Here is a 25,494-nt window from a genome sequence, read left to right as displayed (position 1 = left end):
CCCTCTAAATACAGACACACACCCCGGGATCCCCTGTAAATAGTGACAGAATCCCCGGGACCCCCTGTAAATACCGACACACTCCTCGGGACACCCTGTAAATACAAACACACTCCCTGGTACCCCTGTAAATACAGACACACAGCCCGGGACCCCCTGTAAATACAGACACACTCCTCGGGACCCACTGTAAATACTGACACACTCTCCGGAACCGCTGTAATTACTGACACACTCCCCGGGACCCCCCTGTAAATACAGACACACTCCCAGGGAGTCCCTGTAAATACAGACACACTCCCCGGGACCCCTGTGAATACAGACACACTCCCTGGGACTCCTGTGAATACTGACACACTCACCGGGACCCCCTGTGAATGCGGACACTCTCACCGGGACCCCCTGTAAATACGGACACACTCACCGGGACCCCTGTAAATACAGACACACTCCCCTAGACACCCTGTAAATACTGACACACTCTCCGGGATCTCCTGCAAATACTGACACACTGTCCGGGATCTCCTGCAAATTCCGACACACTCCCCGGGACCCCCTGTAAATACAGACACACACCCCGGGACCCCCTGCAAATACAGACACACTCCCAGGGACCCCTGTGAATACAGACTCACTCCCCGGGACCCCTGTAAATACAGACACACTACCCGGGTCCCCTGTGAATACCGACACACTCCCCGGGCCCCCTTGTAAATACAGGGACACACCCCAGGACCCCTGTAAATACTGACACACTCCCCGGGATCCCTTGTAAATACTGACAGAATCCCCAGTACCCCTGTAAATACCTACACACTTCCCGGGACACCCCTGTAAGTACTGACACACTCCCCGGGACACCCCTGTAAATACAGACACACTCCCCGGGACCCCCTGTAAATACTGACACACTCCCCGGGACCCCCTGTAAATACTGACACACTCCCCAGGTCCTCCTGTAAATACTGACACACTTTGCGGGACCTTCTGTAAATACCTACACACTCCCCGGGACCCCTGTAAATACAGACACACTCCCCTGGACCCCCTGTAAGTAATGACAATCTACCCTGGACCCCCTGTAAATACAGACACACTCCTCGGGATCCCCTGTAAATACTGACACACACCCCGAGACACCCCTGTAAATACTGACACACACCCCGGGACCCCCTGTAGATACAGACACACTCCCTGGGACCCCGTGTAAATACTGACACAATCTCCAGGACCCCCTGTAAATACTGACACACTCCGCGGTACCCCCTGTAAGTACAGACACACTCCCCGGGACCGCCTGTAAATACTGACACACTCCCCGGAGCCCCCTGTAAATATTGACACACTCCCCAGGAACCCCTGTAAGTACAGACATACTCCCCTGGACACCCTGTAAATACTGACACACTCTCCGGGATCTCCTGCAAATACCGACACACTCCCCGGGACCCACTGTAAATACAGACACACACCCCGGGACCCCCTGTAAATACAGACACACTCCCAGGGACACCTGTGAATACAGACACACTCCCCTGGACCCCCTGTAAATACTGACACACTCTCCGGGATCTCCTGCAAATACCGACACACTCCCCGGGACACCCTGTAAATACAGACACACACCCCGGGACCCCCTGTAAATACAGACACACTCCCAGGGACCCCTGTGAATACAGACTCACTCCCCGGGACCCCTGTGAATACAGACACACTCCCTGGGACCCCTGTAAATACAGACACACTCCCCTGGAACCCCTGTAAATACTGACACACTCTCCAGGATCTCCTGCAAATACCGACACACTCCCCAGGACCCCCTGTAAATACAGACACACACCCCGGGACCCCCTGTAAATACAGGCACACTCCCAGGGACCCCTGTGAATACAGACTCACTCCCCGGGACCCCTGTGAATACAGACACACTACCCGGGTCCCCTGTGAATACCGACACACTCCACGGGACCCCTGTAAATACAGACACACTCCCTGGGCCCCCCTGTGAATACAGGGACACACCCCAGGACCCCTGTAAATACTGACACACTCCCCAGGATCCCTTGTAAATACTGACAGAATCCCCAGTACCCCTGTAAATACCAACACACTTCCCGGGACACCCCTGTAAATACTGACACGCTCCCCGGGACACCCCTGTAAATACAGACACACTCCCCGGGACCCCTTGTAAATACTGACACACTCCCCGGGATCCCTTGTAAATACTGACACACACCCCGGGACACCCCTGTAAATACTGACACACACCCCGGGACACCCCTGTAAATACTGACACACACCCCGGGACTCCCTGTAGATACAGACGCACTCCTTGGGACCCCCTGTAAATACTGACACACTCTCCGGAACTCACTGTAATTGCAGACTCACTCCCTGGGACCCCCTGTAAATACTGACACACTCCCCAGGAACCATTAAATACTGACACACTCCCCGGGACCCCCTGTAAGTACAGACACACTCCCCAGGACTCCCTGTAACTACTGACACACTCCCCGGGACCCCATGTAAATACTGACACACTCCCCGGGACCCCCTGTAAATACTGACACACTCCACGGGACCCCTGTAAATACAGACACACTCCGCGGGACCCCCTGTAAATAATGACACACTGCGCGGGACCCCCTGTAAATACTGACACCCTCCCCAGGACACCCCTGTAAATACCGACACACTTCCCGGGACACCCCTGTAAATACTGACACACTCCCCGGGACACCCCTGTAAATACAGACACACTACCCGGGACCCACTGTAAATACTGACACACTCCCCGGGATCCCTTGTAAATACTGATAGAATCCCCAGTACCCCTGTAAATACCGACACACTTCCCGGGACACCCCTGTAAATACTGACACACTCCCCAGGACACCCCTGTAAATACAGACACACTCCCCGGGACCCCTGTGAATACAGACACACTCCCCGGGACTCCTGTGAATACTGACACACTTCCCGGACCCCCTGTGAATACTGACACACTCACCGGGATACCCTGTCAATACCGACACACAGCCCGGAACCCCCTGTAAACACAGACACACTCCTCGGGACCCCCTGTAAATACAGACACACTCCCCGAGACCCCCTGTAAATGCAGACAGACTCCCTGGGACCCCCTGTAAATACAGACAGACTCCCCGGGACCCCCTTTAAATACCGACACACTCCCCGGGACCCCCTGTAAATACAGGTACACACCCAGGGACCCCTGTAAATAACGACACACTCCCCGGGACCCACTGTAAAAACAGACACACTCCCCGGGACCCCCCTGTAAATACTGACACACTCCCCGGGACCCCCTGTAAATACTGACAGACTCCCCGGGATCCCCTCTAAATATTGACAAACTCCCCAGGACCCCCTCTAAGGACAGACACACTCCCCGGGACCCCTGTGACTACAGACACACTCCCCGGGACTCCTGTGAATACTGACACACTTCCCGGACCCCCTGTGAATACTGACAGACTCCCCGGGACCCCCTGCAAATACTGACACACTTCCCGGACCCCCTGTGAATACTGACACACTCACCGGGATACCCTGTCAATACCGACACACAGCCCGGAACCCCCTGTAAACACAGACACACTCCACGGGACCCCCTGTAAATACCGACACACTCCCCGGGACCCACTGTAAATACCAACACACACCCCGGGACCCCATGTAAATACAGACACACTCCCCGGGACCCCTGTGAATACAGACTCACACCCCGGCACCCCTGTGAATAGAGACACTCTACCCGGGTCCCCTGTGAATACAGACACACTCCTTGGGACCCCTGTGAATACAGACACACTCCCTGGGCCCCCCTGTAAATACAGGGACATACCACAGGACCCCTGTAATTACCGACACATTCCCCGGGACCCCCCTGTAAATACTGACACACTCCCCGGGACCCCCTGTAAATACTGACACACTCCCCGAGACCCCCTGCAAATACAGACACACTCCCCGGGACCGCCTGTAAATACTGAAACACTCTCCAGAACCACCTGTAAATACTGACAGACTCCCCGGGATCCCCTCTAAATATTGAAAAACTCCCCAGGAACCCCTCTAAGGACAGACACACTCCCCGGGACCCCTGTGACTACAGACATACTCCCCGGGTCTCCTGTGAATACTGACACACTTCCCGGACCCCCTGTGAATACTGACAGACTCCCCGGGACCCCTTTAAATACCGACACACTCCGCGGGACCCCCTGTAAATACAGGTACACACCCCGGGACCCCTGTAAATACCGACACACTCCCCGAGACAACTTGTAAGTGCTGACACAGTCCCCGGGATCCCTTGTAAATACTGACAGAATCCCCAGTACCCCTGTAAATACCGACACACTTCCCGGGACACCCCTGTAAATACTGACACACTCCCCGGGACCCCCTGTAAATACTGACACACTCTCCGGGACCCCTGTAAATACTGACAGACTACCAGAGACCCCCTGTAAATACTGACACACTCCACGGGACCCCTCTAAATACAGACACACTCCCCGGGACCCCCTGTAAATACTGACAGTCTTCTCGGGACGCTCTGTAAATACCTACACACTCCCCGGGACCCCTGTAAATACAGACACACTCCCTGGGACCCCCTGGAAGTAATGACACACTGCCCGGGACCCCCTGTAAATAGAGACACACTCACCGAGACCACTTTAAATACAGACACACACCCCGGGACGCCCTGTAAATACAGACACACTCCCCGGGAACCACTGTAAATACTGACACACCTCCCGGGACCACTGTAAATACCGACACAGTCCCCGGCACCCCTCTAAATACAGACACACACCCCGGGATCCCCTGTAAATAGTGACAGAATCCCCGGGACCCCCTGTAAATACCGACACACTCCTCGGGACACCCTGTAAATACAAACACACTCCCTGGTACCCCTGTAAATACAGACACACAGCCCGGGACCCCCTGTACCCCCTACAGACACACTCCTCGGGACCCACTGTAAATACTGACACACTCTCCGGAACCGCTGTAATTACTGACACACTCCCCGGGACCCCCCTGTAAATACAGACACACTCCCAGGGAGTCCCTGTAAATACAGACACACTCCCCGGGACCCCTGTGAATACAGACACACTCCCTGGGACTCCTGTGAATACTGACACACTCACCGGGACCCCCTGTGAATGCGGACACTCTCACCGGGACCCCCTGTAAATACGGACACACTCACCGGGACCCCTGTAAATACAGACACACTCCCCTAGACACCCTGTAAATACTGACACACTCTCCGGGATCTCCTGCAAATACTGACACACTGTCCGGGATCTCCTGCAAATTCCGACACACTCCCCGGGACCCCCTGTAAATACAGACACACACCCCGGGACCCCCTGCAAATACAGACACACTCCCAGGGACCCCTGTGAATACAGACTCACTCCCCGGGACCCCTGTAAATACAGACACACTACCCGGGTCCCCTGTGAATACCGACACACTCCCCGGGCCCCCTTGTAAATACAGGGACACACCCCAGGACCCCTGTAAATACTGACACACTCCCCGGGATCCCTTGTAAATACTGACAGAATCCCCAGTACCCCTGTAAATACCTACACACTTCCCGGGACACCCCTGTAAGTACTGACACACTCCCCGGGACACCCCTGTAAATACAGACACACTCCCCGGGACCCCCTGTAAATACTGACACACTCCCCGGGACCCCCTGTAAATACAGACACACTCCCCAGGACCTCCTGTAAATACTGACACACTTTGCGGGACCTTCTATAAATACCTACACACTCCCCGGGACCCCTGTAAATACAGACACACTCCCCTGGACCCCCTGTAAGTAATGACAATCTACCCTGGACCCCCTGTAAATACAGACACACTCCTCGGGATCCCCTGTAAATACTGACACACACCCCGAGACACCCCTGTAAATACTGACACACACCCCGGGACCCCCTGTAGATACAGACACACTCCCTGGGACCCCGTGTAAATACTGACACAATCTCCAGGACCCCCTGTAAATACTGACACACTCCGCGGGACCCCCTGTAAGTACAGACACACTCCCCGGGACCGCCTGTAAATACTGACACACTCCCCGGGACCCCCTGTAAATATTGACACACTCCCCAGGAACCCCTGTAAGTACAGACATACTCCCCTGGACACCCTGTAAATACTGACACACTCTCCGGGATCTCCTGCAAATACCGACACACTCCCCGGGACCCACTGTAAATACAGACACACTCCCAGGGACACCTGTGAATACAGACACACTCCCCTGGACCCCCTGTAAATACTGACACACTCTCCGGGATCTCCTGCAAATACCGACACACTCCCCGGGACACCCTGTAAATACAGACACACACCCCGGGACCCCCTGTAAATACAGACACACTCCCAGGGACCCCTGTGAATACAGACTCACTCCCCGGGACCCCTGTGAATACAGACACACTCCCTGGGACCCCTGTAAATACAGACACACTCCCCTGGAACCCCTGTAAATACTGACACACTCTCCAGGATCTCCTGCAAATACCGACACACTCCCCAGGACCCCCTGTAAATACAGACACACACCCCGGGACCCCCTGTAAATACAGGCACACTCCCAGGGACCCCTGTGAATACAGACTCACTCCCCGGGACCCCTGTGAATACAGACTCACTACCCGGGTCCCCTGTGAATACCGACACACTCCACGGGACCCCTGTAAATACAGACACACTCCCCTGGAACCCCTGTAAATACTGACACACTCTCCAGGATCTCCTGCAAATACCGACACACTCCCCAGGACCCCCTGTAAATACAGACACACACCCCGGGACCCCCTGTAAATACAGGCACACTCCCAGGGACCCCTGTGAATACAGACTCACTCCCCGGGACCCCTGTGAATACAGACACACTACCCGGGTCCCCTGTGAATACCGACACACTCCCCGGGACCCCTTGTAAATACTGACACACTCCCCGGGATCCCTTGTAAATACTGACACACACCCCGGGACACCCCTGTAAATACTGACACACACCCCGGGACACCCCTGTAAATACTGACACACACCCCGGGACTCCCTGTAGATACAGACGCACTCCTTGGGACCCCCTGTAAATACTGACACACTCTCCGGAACTCACTGTAATTGCAGACTCACTCCCTGGGACCCCCTGTAAATACTGACACACTCCCCAGGACTCCCTGTAACTACTGACACACTGCGCGGGACCCCCTGTAAATACTGACACCCTCCCCGGGACACCCCTGTAAATACCGACACACTTCCCGGGACACCCCTGTAAATACTGACACACTCCCCGGGACACCCCTGTAAATACAGACACACTACCCGGGACCCACTGTAAATACTGACACACTCCCCGGGATCCCTTGTAAATACTGATAGAATCCCCAGTACCCCTGTAAATACCGACACACTTCCCGGGACACCCCTGTAAATACTGACACACTCCCCAGGACACCCCTGTAAATACAGACACACTCCCCGGGAACCACTGTAAAATACTGACAGACTACCCGGGACCCCCTGTAAATAACGACACACTCCTCGGGACCCCCTGTAAATACTGACACACTCCACGGAACCCCTGTAAATACAGACACACTGCGCGGGACCCCCTGTAAATAATGACACACTGCGCGGGACCCCCTGTAAATGCAGACTGCCTGGGACCCCTGTAAATACGGACACACTTCCCGGGACCTCTTGTAAATACTGACACACTCCCCGGGACCCCCTGTAAATACTGACACACGCCCCAGGTCCTCCTGTAAATACTGACACACTTCGCGGGACCTTTTGTAAATACCTACACACTCCCCGGGACCCCTGTAAATACAGACACACTCCCCTGGACCCCCTGTAAGTAATGACAATCTACCCGGGACCCCCTGTAAATACAGACACACTCCTCGGGATCCCCTGTAAATACTGACACACACCCCGGGACACCCCTGTAAATACTGACACACACCCCGGGACCCCCTGTAGATACAGACACACTCCCTGGGACCCCCTGAAAATACTGACGCAATCTCCAGGACTCCCTGTAAATACAGACACACTCTCCGGAACTCACTGTAAATACAGGGACACACCCCAGGACCCCTGTAAATACTGACACACTCCCCAGGAACCCTTAAATACAGACACACTCCCCAGGACCCAATGTAAATACAGACACACTCCCCCGGACACCCTGTAAATATTGACACACTCCCCAGGAACCCCTGTAAGTACAGACACACTCCCCGGGACCCCTGTGAATACAGACACACTCCCCGGGACTCCTGTGAATACTGACACACTCACCGGGACCCCCTGTGAATACGGACACTCTCACCGGGACCCCCTGTAAATACGGACACACTCACCGGGACCCCTGTAAATACAGACACACTCCCCTAGACACCCTGTAAATACTGACACACTCTCCGGGATCTCCTGCAAATACTGACACACTGTCCGGGATCTCCTGCAAATTCCGACACAGTCCCCGGGATCTCCTGCAAATACTGACACACTGTCCGGGATCTCCTGCAAATTCCGACACACACCCCGGGACCCCCTGTAGATACAGACACACTCCCTGGGACCCCCTGTAAATACTGACACACTCCCCAGGAACCCTTAAATACTGACACACTCCCCGGGACCCCCTGTAAATATTGACACACTCCCCAGGAACCCCTGTAAATACAGACACACTCCCAGGGACACCTGTGAATACAGACTCACTCCCCGGGACCCCTGTGAATACAGACACACTCCACGGGATCTCCTGCAAATACCGACACACTCCCCGGGACCCACTGTAAATACAGACACACACCCCGGGACCCCCTGTAAATACAGACACACTCCCAGGGACACCTGTGAATACAGACTCACTCCCCGGGACCCCTGTGAATACAGACACACTCCCCGGGACCCCTGTGAATACAGACACACTCCCCTGGACCCCCTGTAAATACTGACACACTCTCCGGGATCTCCTGCAAATACCGACAGACTCCCCGGGACACCTTGTAAATACAGACACACACCCCGGGACCCCCTGTAAATACAGACACACTCCCAGGGACCCCTGTGAATACAGACTCACTCCCCGGGACCCCTGTGAATACAGACACACTCCCTGGGACCCCTGTAAATACAGACATACTCCCCTGGAACCCCTGTAAATACTGACACACTCTCCAGGATCTCCTGCAAATACCGACACACTCCCCAGGACCCCCTGTAAATACAGACACACACCCCGGGACCCCCTGTAAATACAGGCACACTCCCAGGGACCCCTGTGAATACAGACTCACTCCCCGGGACCCCTGTGAATACAGACACACTACCCGGGTCCCCTGTGAATACCAACACACTCCACGGGACCCCTGTAAATACAGACACACTCCCTGGGCCCCCCTGTAAATACAGGGACACACCCCAGGACCCCTGTAAATACTGACACACTCCCCGGGATCCCTTGTAAATACTGACAGAATCCCCAGTACCCCTGTAAATACCAACACACTTCCCGGGACACCCCTGTAAATACTGACACGCTCCCCGGGACACCCCTGTAAATACAGACACACTCCCCGGGACCCCTTGTAAATACTGACACACTCCCCGGGATCCCTTGTAAATACTGACAGAACCCCCAGTACACCTGTAAATACCGACACACTTCGCGGGATCTTCAGTAAATACCTACACACTACCCGGGACCCCTGTAAATACAGACACACTCCTCGGGATCCCCTGTAAATACTGACACACACCCCGGGACACCCCTGTAAATACTGACACACACCCCGGGACACCCCTGTAAATACTGACACACACCCCGGGACTCCCTGTAGATACAGACGCACTCCTTGGGACCCCCTGTAGATACAGACGCACTCCTTGGGACCCCCTGTAAATACTGACACACTCTCCGGAACTCACTGTAAGTACAGACGCACTCCCTGGGACCCCCTGTAAATACTGACACACTCCCCGGGATCCCCTGTAAATACTGACACACTCCACGGGACCCCTGTAAGTACAGACACACTCCGCGGGACCCCCTGTAAATAATGACACACTGCGCGGGACCCCCTGTAAATACAGACAGACTCCCTGGGATCCCTGTAAATACGGACACACTCCCCGGGACCCCCTGTAAGTACAGACACACTCCCCAGGACCCCCTGTAAATACTGACACACTCCCCGGGACCCCCTGTAAATACTGACACACTCCCCGGGACCCCCTGTAAATACAGACACACTCCCCGGGACCCCCTGTAAATATTGACACACTCCCCAGGAACCCCTGTAAGTACAGACACACTCCCTGGGACCCCTGTGAATACAGACACACTCCCCGGGACTCCTGTGAATACTGACACACTCACCGGGACCCCCTGAGAATACGGACACTCTCACCGGGACCCCTTGTAAATACAGACACATTCACCGGGACCCCTGTAAATACAGACACACTCCCCTGGACCCCCTGTAAATACTGACACTCTCTCCGGGATCTCCTGCAAATACCGACACACTCCCCGGGACCCCCTGTAAATACAGACACACACCCCGGGACCCCCTGTAAATACAGACTCACTCCCCGGGACCCCTGTGAATACAGACACACTCCCCGGGATCCCTTGTAAATACTGACAGAATCCCCAGTACCCCTGTAAATACCGACACACTTCCCGGGACACCCCTGTAAATACTGACACACTCCCCGGGACACCCCTGTAAATACAGACACACTTCCCGGGAACCACTGTAAAATACTGACGGACTACCCGGGACCCCCTGTAAATACAGACAAACTCCGCGGGACCCCCTGTAAATAATGACACACTGCGCGGGACCCCCTGTAAATACAGACAGACTCCCTGGGACCCCTGTAAATACTGACACACACCCCGGGACCCCCTGTAGATACAGACACACTCCCTGGGACCCCCTGAAAATACTGACGCAATCTCCAGGACTCCCTGTAAATACAGACACACTCTCCGGAACTCACTGTAAATACAGGGACACACCCCAGGACCCCTGTAAATACTGACACACTCCCCAGGAACCCTTAAATACAGACACACTCCCCAGGACCCAATGTAAATACAGACACACTCCCCCGGACACCCTGTAAATATTGACACACTCCCCAGGAACCCCTGTAAGTACAGACACACTCCCCGGGACCCCTGTGAATACAGACACACTCCCCGGGACTCCTGTGAATACTGACACACTCACCGGGACCCCCTGTGAATACGGACACTCTCACCGGGACCCCCTGTAAATACGGACACACTCACCGGGACCCCTGTAAATACAGACACACTCCCCTAGACACCCTGTAAATACTGACACACTCTCCGGGATCTCCTGCAAATACTGACACACTGTCCGGGATCTCCTGCAAATTCCGACACAGTCCCCGGGATCTCCTGCAAATACTGACACACTGTCCGGGATCTCCTGCAAATTCCGACACACACCCCGGGACCCCCTGTAGATACAGACACACTCCCTGGGACCCCCTGTAAATACTGACACACTCCCCAGGAACCCTTAAATACTGACACACTCCCCGGGACCCCCTGTAAATATTGACACACTCCCCAGGAACCCCTGTAAATACAGACACACTCCCAGGGACACCTGTGAATACAGACTCACTCCCCGGGACCCCTGTGAATACAGACACACTCCACGGGATCTCCTGCAAATACCGACACACTCCCCGGGACCCACTGTAAATACAGACACACACCCCGGGACCCCCTGTAAATACAGACACACTCCCAGGGACACCTGTGAATACAGACTCACTCCCCGGGACCCCTGTGAATACAGACACACTCCCCGGGACCCCTGTGAATACAGACACACTCCCCTGGACCCCCTGTAAATACTGACACACTCTCCGGGATCTCCTGCAAATACCGACAGACTCCCCGGGACACCTTGTAAATACAGACACACACCCCGGGACCCCCTGTAAATACAGACACACTCCCAGGGACCCCTGTGAATACAGACTCACTCCCCGGGACCCCTGTGAATACAGACACACTCCCTGGGACCCCTGTAAATACAGACATACTCCCCTGGAACCCCTGTAAATACTGACACACTCTCCAGGATCTCCTGCAAATACCGACACACTCCCCAGGACCCCCTGTAAATACAGACACACACCCCGGGACCCCCTGTAAATACAGGCACACTCCCAGGGACCCCTGTGAATACAGACTCACTCCCCGGGACCCCTGTGAATACAGACACACTACCCGGGTCCCCTGTGAATACCAACACACTCCACGGGACCCCTGTAAATACAGACACACTCCCTGGGCCCCCCTGTAAATACAGGGACACACCCCAGGACCCCTGTAAATACTGACACACTCCCCGGGATCCCTTGTAAATACTGACAGAATCCCCAGTACCCCTGTAAATACCAACACACTTCCCGGGACACCCCTGTAAATACTGACACGCTCCCCGGGACACCCCTGTAAATACAGACACACTCCCCGGGACCCCTTGTAAATACTGACACACTCCCCGGGATCCCTTGTAAATACTGACAGAACCCCCAGTACACCTGTAAATACCGACACACTTCGCGGGATCTTCAGTAAATACCTACACACTACCCGGGACCCCTGTAAATACAGACACACTCCTCGGGATCCCCTGTAAATACTGACACACACCCCGGGACACCCCTGTAAATACTGACACACACCCCGGGACACCCCTGTAAATACTGACACACACCCCGGGACTCCCTGTAGATACAGACGCACTCCTTGGGACCCCCTGTAGATACAGACGCACTCCTTGGGACCCCCTGTAAATACTGACACACTCTCCGGAACTCACTGTAAGTACAGACGCACTCCCTGGGACCCCCTGTAAATACTGACACACTCCCCGGGATCCCCTGTAAATACTGACACACTCCACGGGACCCCTGTAAGTACAGACACACTCCGCGGGACCCCCTGTAAATAATGACACACTGCGCGGGACCCCCTGTAAATACAGACAGACTCCCTGGGATCCCTGTAAATACGGACACACTCCCCGGGACCCCCTGTAAGTACAGACACACTCCCCAGGACCCCCTGTAAATACTGACACACTCCCCGGGACCCCCTGTAAATACTGACACACTCCCCGGGACCCCCTGTAAATACAGACACACTCCCCGGGACCCCCTGTAAATATTGACACACTCCCCAGGAACCCCTGTAAGTACAGACACACTCCCTGGGACCCCTGTGAATACAGACACACTCCCCGGGACTCCTGTGAATACTGACACACTCACCGGGACCCCCTGAGAATACGGACACTCTCACCGGGACCCCTTGTAAATACAGACACATTCACCGGGACCCCTGTAAATACAGACACACTCCCCTGGACCCCCTGTAAATACTGACACTCTCTCCGGGATCTCCTGCAAATACCGACACACTCCCCGGGACCCCCTGTAAATACAGACACACACCCCGGGACCCCCTGTAAATACAGACACACTCCCCGGGACCCCTGTGAATACAGACACACTCCCCGGGATCCCTTGTAAATACTGACAGAATCCCCAGTACCCCTGTAAATACCGACACACTTCCCGGGACACCCCTGTAAATACTGACACACTCCCCGGGACACCCCTGTAAATACAGACACACTTCCCGGGAACCACTGTAAAATACTGACGGACTACCCGGGACCCCCTGTAAATACAGACAAACTCCGCGGGACCCCCTGTAAATAATGACACACTGCGCGGGACCCCCTGTAAATACAGACAGACTCCCTGGGACCCCTGTAAATACGGACACACTTCCCGGGACCTCTTGTAAATACTGACACACTCCCCGGGACCCCCTGTAAATACTGACACACTCCCCAGGTCCTCCTGTAAATACTGACACACTTCACGGGACCTTCTGTAAATACCTACACACTCCCCGGGACCCCTGTAAATACAGACACACTCCCCTGGACCCCCTGTAAGTAATGACAATCTACCCTGGACCCCCTGTAAATACAGACACACTCCTCGGGATCCCCTGTAAATACTGACACACACCCCGGGACACCCCTGTAAATACTGACACACACCCCTGGACACCCCTGTAAATACTGACACACACCCCGGGACCCCCTGTAGATACAGACACACTCCCTGGGACCCCCTGTAAATACTGACACAATCTCCAGGACCCCCTGTAAATACAGACACACTCTCCGGAACTCACTGTAAATACAGGGACACACCCCAGGACCCCTGTAAATACTGACACACTCCCCAGGAACCCTTAAATACTGACACACTCCCCGGGACCCAATGTAAATACAGACACACTCCCCCGGACACCCTGTAAATATTGACACACTCCCCAGGAACTCCTGTAAGTACAGACACACTCCCCGGGACCCCTGTGAATACAGACACACTCCCCGGGACTCCTGTGAATACTGACACACTCACCGGGACCCCCTGTGAATACGGACACTCTCACCGGGACCCCCTGTAAATACGGACACACTCGCTGGGACCCCTGTAAATACAGACACACTCCCCTAGACACCCTGTAAATACTGACACACTCTCCGGGATCTCCTGCAAATACTGACACACTGTCCGGGATCTCCTGCAAATTCCGACACACTCCCCGGGACCCCCTGTAAATACAGACACACACCCCGGGACCCCCTGCAAATACAGACACACTCCCAGGGACCCCTGTGAATACAGACTCACTCCCCGGGACCCCTGTAAATACAGACACACTACCCGGGTCCCCTGTGAATACCGACACACTCCCCGGGCCCCCCTGTAAATACAGGGACACACCCCAGGACTCCTGTAAATACTGACACACTCCCCGGGATCCCTTGTAAATACTGACAGAATCCCCAGTACCCCTGTAAATACCTACACACTTCCCGGGACACCCCTGTAAGTACTGACACACTCCCCGGGACACCCCTGTAAATACAGACACACTCCCCGGGACCCCCTGTAAATACTGACACACTCCCCGGGACCCCCTGTAAATACTGACACACTCCCCAGGTCCTCCTGTAAATACTGACACACTTCGCGGGACCTTCTGTAAATACCTACACACTCCCCGGGACCCCTGTAAATACAGACACACTCCCCTGGACCCCCTGTAAGTAATGACAATCTACCCGGGACCCCCTGTAAATACAGTCACACTCCTCGGGATCCCCTGTAAATACTGACACACACCCCGGGACACCCCTGTAAATACTGACACACACCCCTGGACACCCCTGTAAATACTGACACACACCCCAGGACCCCCTGTAGATACAGACACACTCCCTGGGACCCCCTGTAAATACTGACACAATCTCCAGGACCCCCTGTAAATACAGACACACTCTCCGGAACTCACTGTAAGTACAGACAGACTCCCTGGGACCCCCTGTAAATACTGACACACTCCCCAGGAACCCTTAAATACTGACACACTCCGCGGGACCCCCTGTAAGTACAGACACACTCCCCGGGACCGCCTGTAAATACTGACACACTCCCCGGGACCCCCTGTAAATATTGACACACTCCCCAGGAACCCCTGTAAGTACAGACACAGTCCCCTGGACACCCTGTAAATACTGACACACTCTCCGGGATCTCCTGCAAATACCGACACACTCCCCGGGACGCCCTGTAAATACAGACACACACCCCGGGACCCCCTGTAAATACAGACACACTCCCAGGGACACCTGTGAATACAGACTCACTCCCCGGGACCCCTGTGAATACAGACACACTCCCCTGGACCCCCTGTAAATACTGACACACTCTCCGGGATCGCCTGCAAATACCGACACACTCCCCGGGATGCCCTGTAAATACAGACACACTCCGTGGGACCCCCTGTAAGTACAGACACACTCCCCGGGACCGCCTGTAAATACTGACACACTCCCCGGGACCCCCTGTAAATATTGACACACTCCCCAGGAACCCCTGTAAGTACAGACACACTCCCCTGGACACCCTGTAAATACTGACACACTCTCCGGGATCTCCTGCAAATACCGACACACTCCCCGGAACGCCCTGTAAATACAGACACACTCCCCGGGCCCCCCTGTAAATACAGGGATACACCCCAGGACCCCTGTAAATACTGACACACTCCCCGGGATCCCTTGTAAATACTGACAGAATCCCCAGTACCCCTGTAAATACCGACACACTTCCCGGGACACCCCTGTAAATACTGACACACTCCCCGGGACACCCCTGTAAATACAGACACACTCCCCGGGACCCCCTGTAAATACTGACACACTCCCCGGGATCCCTTGTAAATACTGACAGAATCCCCAGTACACCTGTAAATACCGACACACTTCGCGGGACCTTCTGTAAATACTTACACACTCCCCGGGACCCCTGTAAATACTGACACACTCTTCGGAACTCACTGTAAGTACAGACACACTCCCTGGGACCCCCTGTAAATACTGACACACTCCCCAGGAACCCTTAAATACTGACACACTCCCCGGGACCCCCTGTAAGTACAGACACAGTCCCCGGGACACCCTGTAAATACAGACACACTCCCCGGGACCCCCTGTAAATACTGACACAGTCCCCGGGACACCCTGTAAATACAGACACACTCCCCGGGACCCCCTGTAAATATTGACACACTCCCCAGGAACCCCTGTAAGTACAGACACACTCCCCGGGACCCCTATGAATACAGACACACTCCCCGGGACTCCTGTGAATACTGACACACTCACCGGGACCCCCTGTGAATACGGACACTCTCACCGGGACCCCCTGTAAATACGGACACACTCACCGGGACCCCTGTAAATACAGACACACACCCCGGGACCCCCTGTAAATACAGACACACTCCCAGGGACCCCTGTGAATACAGACTCAGTCCCCGGGACCACCTGTGAATACAGACACAGTCCCCGGGACCACCTGTGAATACAGACACACTCCCCGGGACCCCTGTGAATACAGACACACTCCCCTGGACCCCCTGTAAATACTGACACACTCTCCGGGATCTCCTGCAAATACCGACACACACCCCGGGACCCCCTGTAAATACAGACACACTCCCAGGGACCCCTGTGAATACAGACTCACTCCCCGGGACCCCTGTGAATACAGACACACTCCCCGGGACCCCTGTGAATACAGACACACTCCCCGGGACCCCCTGTAAATACTGACACACTCTCCGGGATCTCCTGCAAATACCGACACACTCCCCGGGACCCTCTGTAAATACAGACACACACCCCGGGACCCCCTGTAAATACAGACACACTCCCAGGGACCCCTGTGAATACAGACTCACTCCCCGGGACCCCTGTGAATACAGACACACTACCCGGGTCCCCTGTGAATACCGACACACTTCACGGGACCCCTGTAAATACAGACACACTCCCCGGGCCCCCCTGTAAATACAGGGACACACCCCAGAACCCCTGTAAATACTGACACACTCCCCGGGACACCCCTGTAAATACAGCCACACTCCCCGGGACCCCCCGTAAATACTGACACACACCCCGGGATCCCTTGTAAATACTGACAGAATCCCCAGTACACCTGTAAATACCGACACACTCCCCGGGCCCCCCTGGAAATACAGGGACACACCCCAGAACCCCTGTATATACTGACACACTCCCCGGGACACCCCTGTAAATACAGTCACACACCCCGGGACACCCCTGTAAATACTGACACACACCCCGGGACTCCCTGTAGATACAGACGCACTCCCTGGGACCCCCTGTAAATACTGACACACTCTCTGGAACTCACTGTAAGTACAGACGCGCTCCCTGGGACCCCCTGTAAATACTGACACACTCCCCAGGAACCCTTAAATACTGACACACTCCCCGGGACCCCCTGTAAGTACAGACACACTCCCCAGGACCCCCTGTAAATACTGACACACTCCCCGGGACCCCCTGTAAATACTGACACACTCCCCGGGACCCCCTGTAAATACAGACACACTCCCCGGGACCCCCTGTAAATATTGACACACTCCCCAGGAACCCCTGTAAGTACAGACACACTCCCCGGGACCCCTGTGAATACTGACACACTCACCGGGACCCCCTCAGAATACGGACACTCTCACCGGGACCCCCGTAAATACAGACACACTCACCGGGACCCCTGTAAATACAGACACACTCCCCTGGACCCCCTGTAAATACTGACACACTCTCCGGGATCTCCTGCAAGTACCGACACACTCCCCCGGACCCCCTGTAAATACAGACACACTCCCCAGGACCCCTTGTATATACTGACACACTCCCCGGGACCCCCAGTAAATGCGGATACACTCCCCGAGACCCCCTGTAAATACTGATACACTCCCCGGAACCCACTGTAAATACAGACACACTCCCCGAGACCCCCTGCAAATACTGACACACTCCCCATGACCCCCATTAAATACTGACACACTCCCTGGGACCCCCTGTAAATACTGACGCACTCCCCGGGACCCCCTGTAATTACTGACACACTCCCCGGGACCCCTGTAAATACAGACACACTCCCCGGGACCCCCTGTAAATAATGACACACCGCCCGGGACCCCCTGTAAATACAGACACACTGCCCGGGACCCCTTGTATATACTGACACACTCCCGGGGACCCCCAGTAAATGCGGACACACTCCCCGAGACCCCGTGTAAATACAGACACACTCCCCGGGATACCCCTGCAAATACTGACACACTCCCCGGGACACCCCTGTAAATACAGACACTATCCCCGGGACCCACTGTAAATACTGAAAAACTACCCGGGACCCACTGTAAATACAGACACACTTCCCGGGAACCCCCTGTAAATAGAGACACATTCCCCGGGACCCCCTGTAAATACTGACAGACTCGCCGGGATCCCCTCTAAATATTGACACACTCCCCAGGACCCCCTGTAAGTACAGACACACTCCCTGGGACCCCTGTGAATACAGACACACTCCCCGGGACCCCCTGTAAATACTGACACACTCCCCGGGACCCCCTGTAAATACTGACACACTCCCTGGGAACCTCTGTAAATACAGACGCACTTCCCTGAACCCGTGTTAATACTAACACATTCTCCGGGACCCCCTGTAAATACTGGCACACTTCCCGGGAGCCCCTTTAAACACTGACAAACTCACCCAGGATGCCCTGTAAATACCATCACACCTTCTGTCACACTGTACACTGCACCGTAATTTGGTCACACCGTACACTGTGGCCGACAAGGGAAGTCAGAGCTAATGTAAAAGCAAAAGGGAGGTCATATAACAAAGCCAAAATTTTTAGGAAGATAGAGGATTGGGAAGCTTTTAAAAACCTACAGAGAGCAACTAAAAGAATCATTAGGAGGGGATAGAAAAAATATGAAAGCAAGCTAGCAAACAGTATGAAAATGGACAGAAAAAGCTTTTTCAAGTATGTGAAAAATAAAAGAGAGATGAGAGTGGATATTGGACTGCTAGAAAACTAGGCTGGAGAAGTAATAATGGGGGAACAAGGACATGACCAATGAACTAAATGAGTGTTTTGCACCAGTCTTCATGGTGGAAGATATTAGCAGTGTGCCAGATATTGAAAGGTGTGAGGGAAGAGAAGTGAGTGTAGTTACTATTACAAGGGAGAAGGTGCTCACAAAGCTGAAAGATCTAAGGGTACCCAAGGATAGTTAAGTCACCTGGACCAGATGAACTGAACCTTAGGATTCTGAAAAAGGTATTGGTAGAGATTGTGAAGGCATTAGTAGCGATCCTTCAAGAATCATTGGTCTCTGCCATGGTGCCAGAGGACTGGAAAATTGCAAATGTCACTCCACTCTTTAAGAAAGGAGGGAGGTAGCAGAAAGGAAATTATAGACCAGTTAGCCTGACCTCAGTGGCTGGGAAGATGTTGGAGTCAATTGTTAAGGATGAGGTGATGGAGTACTTGGTGACACAGTACAAGGCAGGACAAAGTCAGCATGGGTTCCTTCAGGGAAATTCCTGTCTGACAGACCAGTTGGAATTCTTTGAGGAGATTACAAGTAGGAGAGATAAAGGGGAGGCAATGGAAGCTGTATATTTGGATTTTCAAAAGACCTCTGACAAGGTGCCACACATGAGGCTGCTTACCAAGTTAGGAGCCCATGGTATTGCAGGAAAGCTACTGGGATGGTTAGAGCATTGGCTGATTGGTAGGAGGCAGTGAGTGGGAATAAAAGGATCCTTGTCTGTTTTGCCTTACCAACAGCCAGTGACTTGTGGTGTTCCACAGGGGTCAGCGTTGGGACTGCTTCTTTTTACGCTGTATACAGTATCAATGAGTTAGCACAGGCAAGAAAGTGGCAAATGAAATACAATGTTGGAAAATACATGGTCATACACTTCGATAGAAGAAATAAATGTGCTGGCTTTTTCTAAACGGGGAGTAAACCTAAAAATCTGAGATGCAAAGGGACTTGTGCAGAACACCCTAAAGGTTAATGCAGGTTGAGTCGGTAGTGAGGAAGGCAAATGCAATGATAGCATTCATTTCAAGAAGTCTGGAATACAAGAGCAGGGATGTGATACTGAGGTTTTATAAAGCATTGGTAAGGCCTTATAATGCTTGAGTATTTTGAACAGTATTGGGTTCCTCATCTAGGAAAAGACGCGCTGTCCCGGGAGAGTCCAGAGGAGGTTCACAAGGATGATTCCAGGAATGAAAGGGTTATCATTTAAGAAACATTTGATGTCTCTGGGTCTGTACTCGCTGGAATTTAGAAGGATGAGAGGGATCTCACTGAAACTTTTCAAATGCTGAACAGAGATGAGGTAAGGATGTTTCCCATGGTTGGGATGTCTAGGACAAGAGGGCACAGCCTCGGGATACAGTGGTGTTAATTTAAAACGGAGATGCAGAGTAATTTCCTTGGTCAGAGGGTGGTGAATTTGTGGAACTTGTTACCACAGGCAGCTGTGAAGGCCAGGTTGTTGGGTTTATTTAAGGTGGAGATTGATAGGTTCTTGATTGGCCACAGCATCAAAGGTTACGGGGAGAAGGCCAGGGAGTGGGACTGAGGAGGGGGCAAAAGGATCAGCCATGATTGAATGGCAGAGCAGATTTGATGGGCCAAATGGCCTAATTCTGCTCCCGTGTCTTATGGTCTATACACTGGTAACACTGTACTCCAGTAACATCTTATACTGGTAACACTACAAATGTCGAATGGTGCAAGCTGAATCTTCTGCAGCTCAACATTAGTCAGACAAAGGAGATGGTGATGGACATTAGGAAGACTAGGCCTGCACTGCTCCCTGTTACTATTGATGTTCAGGACATGGATGTGATGAGGAACAAGTACCTGGGGGTGCACCTGGATGACAGACTTGAGTGGAGCTCCAACACACACTCTGTATACAAGAAGGGCCAGAGTCACCCCTGCTTCCTGAGGAGACTGAGGTCCTTTGGAGTATACAGGCCTCTCCTTCACATGTCTACCAGTCTGTTCACACCAGTACAATCTTCTATGGGATGGTGTGCTGGGGCAATGGCATCAACATGGGTGATGCCAACAGGCTCAATAAACTGATCAGAAAGGCTGGCTCTGTTATGGGAGTCAAACTGGACGCACTGGAGGCTGTGGTAAAGCAAAGGACCCCACAGAAAATCCTGGCAATCCTAGACAATATTTTTCACCCTCTGCGTGCCACCTTGGCTGAACAGAGAAGCACTTTCAGTAACAGACTAAGACAAATGCGTTACTCCAAAGAGTACCGTATGAGGTCATTCTTACCCTCAGCCATTCGACTCTATAATGAGTCAACCTATAGCCAGGGAAGTGATGACTCCCTCCTCTTAGACTGTTTGAGGTAACTTATTTCTCATTCTTTCTTACTTCTCTTCTAATATTTATACTTGTAATGCTACTGTGACACTGTATTTTCCTTTGGGATTTATAAAGTATCTATCTATCTACACCTGTAACACTGTAAATACTATTTCATTAACACTGTACTCTGCTAACACTGTCCTCTAGTATCACTGCACACTGGTAACACTGTACTCCGGTAATACTATACTCCGATAACACCGTACACTAGTAACTCTATATACTGGTCACACACCACTATTGGTTGGACAGTGGAGAGCTCTCATGATCTGTATTCAGTAACACTGTACACTGTACTCTGGTGATGCTGTATTCCAGTAACACTGTCCTTCAGTATCACTTGTTATGACTTCATAACATACCAGCAGCAAGAGATGACAAGTTGATATTAAAACCACTATATTTACATCTACTCAAAAATATAGAAAATTCAATAAACTACTTTCTTAAACAGAAGTTAACAGTGTTATGCCTCTATAGCTCCCTTACAGTCAACCTTAGAACCCGTTCTTCACAAATCTTACTCAAGCACAGTCTTAAAGTGGCAGATCAGAGAGTCCCAGTAATTCACAAAATGGGTGAGAGGTAAGACTTGTGGATTCACAATGCAGCGACAAGACGATCATGACGAATTCCAAAGATTCCACGGCTAGCGAACAAAGAAGTGGTTACCGGAGATCCCAGCCGAGGAATACTGTACCGAAGTCCACGAAGAGCGATTTCACAAAGTGACTGTCACGAAATCCACACCCATGGATCATATGAAGAACAGACACGTCTCCACAATGCACAGTGTGCCACTGATTAACCCAATCCTTTGGGTTTGGGTCAGCATTAGACTTTACCCTTCTCGATTGTGAGCTGTTCCCGGATAGCTCGAAGTGCAGTCTTCACTTGCTCTCTCTTTCCTTCAACTCCTTCTCAGCACTATGACCGCATTTCTTTTATACCGTCGGCATACGTCATAAGGTAACGCTCACAGAAACAAAACTATGGACTCCCAGGAAAATGAAACTGTGGACATGTATCACACTGCATGCTGGTAACACTGTACATCACAAAGACTGTACTTCAGTAAGACTGTACACTGTGACACTGTGCTCCGGTAACACTGTACACTAGTAACTCTATATACTGGTCACACACCACCATTGGTTGGACAGGGGAGAGCTCTCCTGATCTGTGTATCACCTGGTCCAGTTCAATTTCCATTGCCCAGTGATTCCCACCCACTGACGCCCCATTACTCACCCCCAGATCCGACAGAGACCCCGAGGTATACGACCTCTCTCTTGGGACAAAACTGTAATTGGGAATAGACATCCATTGTTACACGGGAAATGTGTTTAAAACCCATGGGAAATGCGCACAGTGAAAATATGTCCAAACATTGCAGGGCACACTCCCACTGGGACCCACTCCTTCCCATTCACTCCCACCGTCCACACTCCCAATGGGACCCCACCCCTTCCCATTCACTTCCTCTGTCCACACTCCCAATGGGATCCCACCCCTTCCCATTCACTCCCAATGGGGCTCACACCGCACCCCATTCAACCCCATGATCCACACTCCCAATGGGACCCCACCCTTTCTCCTTCACTCCCAATGGGACCCCACCCCTTCCCATTCACTCTCACCGTCTGCTCTACTGATGGGACCTTCACCCCTGGGCCGGAGTCTCTCTGGGATCTGCACTGCCTGCAGTTTGATGCAACAGAAAGCCCCTCCCCATCCGAGCTGCCTGTACCTTCAGCGATCATCACCCCCACCCCCCCCACTTTCCTCCACCCTCCCTCAGTACCACCCCCTCCTTCTACACTTCCTTCCCTCCTCACTACCAGCCCTTCCTCCTCCTCCTCTCCCTCACTCCCCACCATCCTAACTTCTTCCTGCCCTCCTCTTAGAAACACAGAAAACCTACAGCACAAATCAGGCCCTTCGGCCCACAATGCTGTGCTGAACATGTACCTACTTTAGAAATTACCTCGGGTTACCCATAGCCCTCTATTTCTCTAAGCTCCATGTACCCGTCCAGGAGCCTCTTAAAAGACCCTATCGTATCCACCTCCACCACCATTGCCGGCAGCCCATTCCACGCACTCACCACTCTGAGTAAAAAAAACTGACCCCTGACATCTCCTCTGTACCTACTTCCAAGCACCTTAAAACTGCACCCTCTCGTGCTAGCCATTTCAGCCCTGGGGAAAAGCCTCTGACTATCCACATGATTAATGCCTCTCAAAATCTATTAAAAACACCTCTATTAGGTCACCTCTTTTCATCTTCTCCCTCATTACCCCTCTTCCACCCCCACCCACGCCTCACTCACCACCAGGTGCCCTCCCTGTCCCTGCACCACCTTCCTCATCTCAGTTTTGATGGGCCATCCATTTAGTCAGACACTCTGGCCCTCTGGTCCTAGACTCTCACCACTACTTCAAACATCAAGTGATGGAAGGCTTTCTGCTACCAGCTCCCTCCCTCGCTCCCTCAGCACCAACCTCCTCCCTGCCTCCCTCCCTCAACCCCTTCCTGGGCCAGGAGGAAATGCACTTCCTGTCGGCATCCTCTCTCCCTGCTTCCCACACCCCCCCCACCCCGGACGGAGAGTTGGAGGGTTTCCTGCCCCTGGTTCCCTCCCTCCTTGGCGCCGCCCCCCTCCTACCTGGGCTCTCCCTCGTCGCCATCCTTGCCCTCCAGAAATTCCTCGGCGATGGTGTCCATGGCTGAGTGGAGCCTCTCACCGCTGCATGTTACAGTGGACGAGATGAGGGAGCCGAGATTCTGGCCAAGCGCCGGTGCTGAGCCTTCTGTGCCGGAAGCTGCGGTGGTGGTGGGGGGGGAGCAGGGGTGTGCAGAAGCTGCTGGGCCCCCACCCCTCCCCTGCAGAGCGCCCTCCTTCAGCAGCGCCTGCCCTCACCACTTCCTCTCACCAAACTCCCGGCTGCTGCAGAACTTCCTGCCCGCGGCTGACGGCCAAGGAAGGTCGGCTGTGCGCCGGACCTGGGCAGAGAAGGGGCCAGGGGCCGGGGGCCGGGGTGTTGGAGCACCCACAGACAGCCGACTGTTCCCCTTCCCCACCCCCCCCACCCCCGTGTCAACGTAGGTAACCCGGGTAATACTCAGGGTGACTAGGATGGGGTGGATAGACAGGGGGAACTGACTCTGTGTGTGTGTGTGTGTGTCTATGTGTGCAAGTGTGGATGCATGGCATGCATTTGTGTGTGTGTGTGTGCGCGCAAGTGTGCAAGCATGGCATGCATTTTTGTGTGTGTCCGTGCAAGTGTGGATGCATGGTATGCATTTGTGTGCATGTGTGTGTGTGTTTGACTAGTGTATTATGGTGGAGCTCATCACCAACGGCCTACGGGGAGGCGTGGACGAGCTCGAGGTGTGGTGCCAGGCAAATCACCTCTTCCTC

General features: G+C 53.5%; 1 protein-coding gene across 1 annotated transcript in view; it reads right to left on the bottom strand.

Annotated features, from left to right (window-relative positions):
* The window catches only part of LOC134339101 (rho guanine nucleotide exchange factor 3-like), a 128,503-nt gene extending 103,521 nt beyond the window's left edge, over nt 1–24,982 (bottom strand). Inside the window, exons 1-2 of the mRNA XM_063035409.1 lie at nt 24,739–24,982; nt 23,322–23,373 (exon numbers count right to left, since the gene is read on the bottom strand). Coding sequence (XP_062891479.1) covers nt 23,322–23,373; nt 24,739–24,797 — 111 coding nt within the window. The 5' untranslated portion in view covers nt 24,798–24,982. The remainder of the gene's footprint in view (nt 1–23,321; nt 23,374–24,738) is intronic.
* Between the last annotated feature and the right edge of the window lie 512 nt (nt 24,983–25,494).

The sequence above is a fragment of the Mobula hypostoma genome, chromosome 28 (assembly GCF_963921235.1).
Source record: "Mobula hypostoma chromosome 28, sMobHyp1.1, whole genome shotgun sequence".
NCBI lineage: Eukaryota > Metazoa > Chordata > Chondrichthyes > Myliobatiformes > Myliobatidae > Mobula > Mobula hypostoma.
This window is presented reverse-complemented; position numbering and strand designations above follow the sequence as displayed.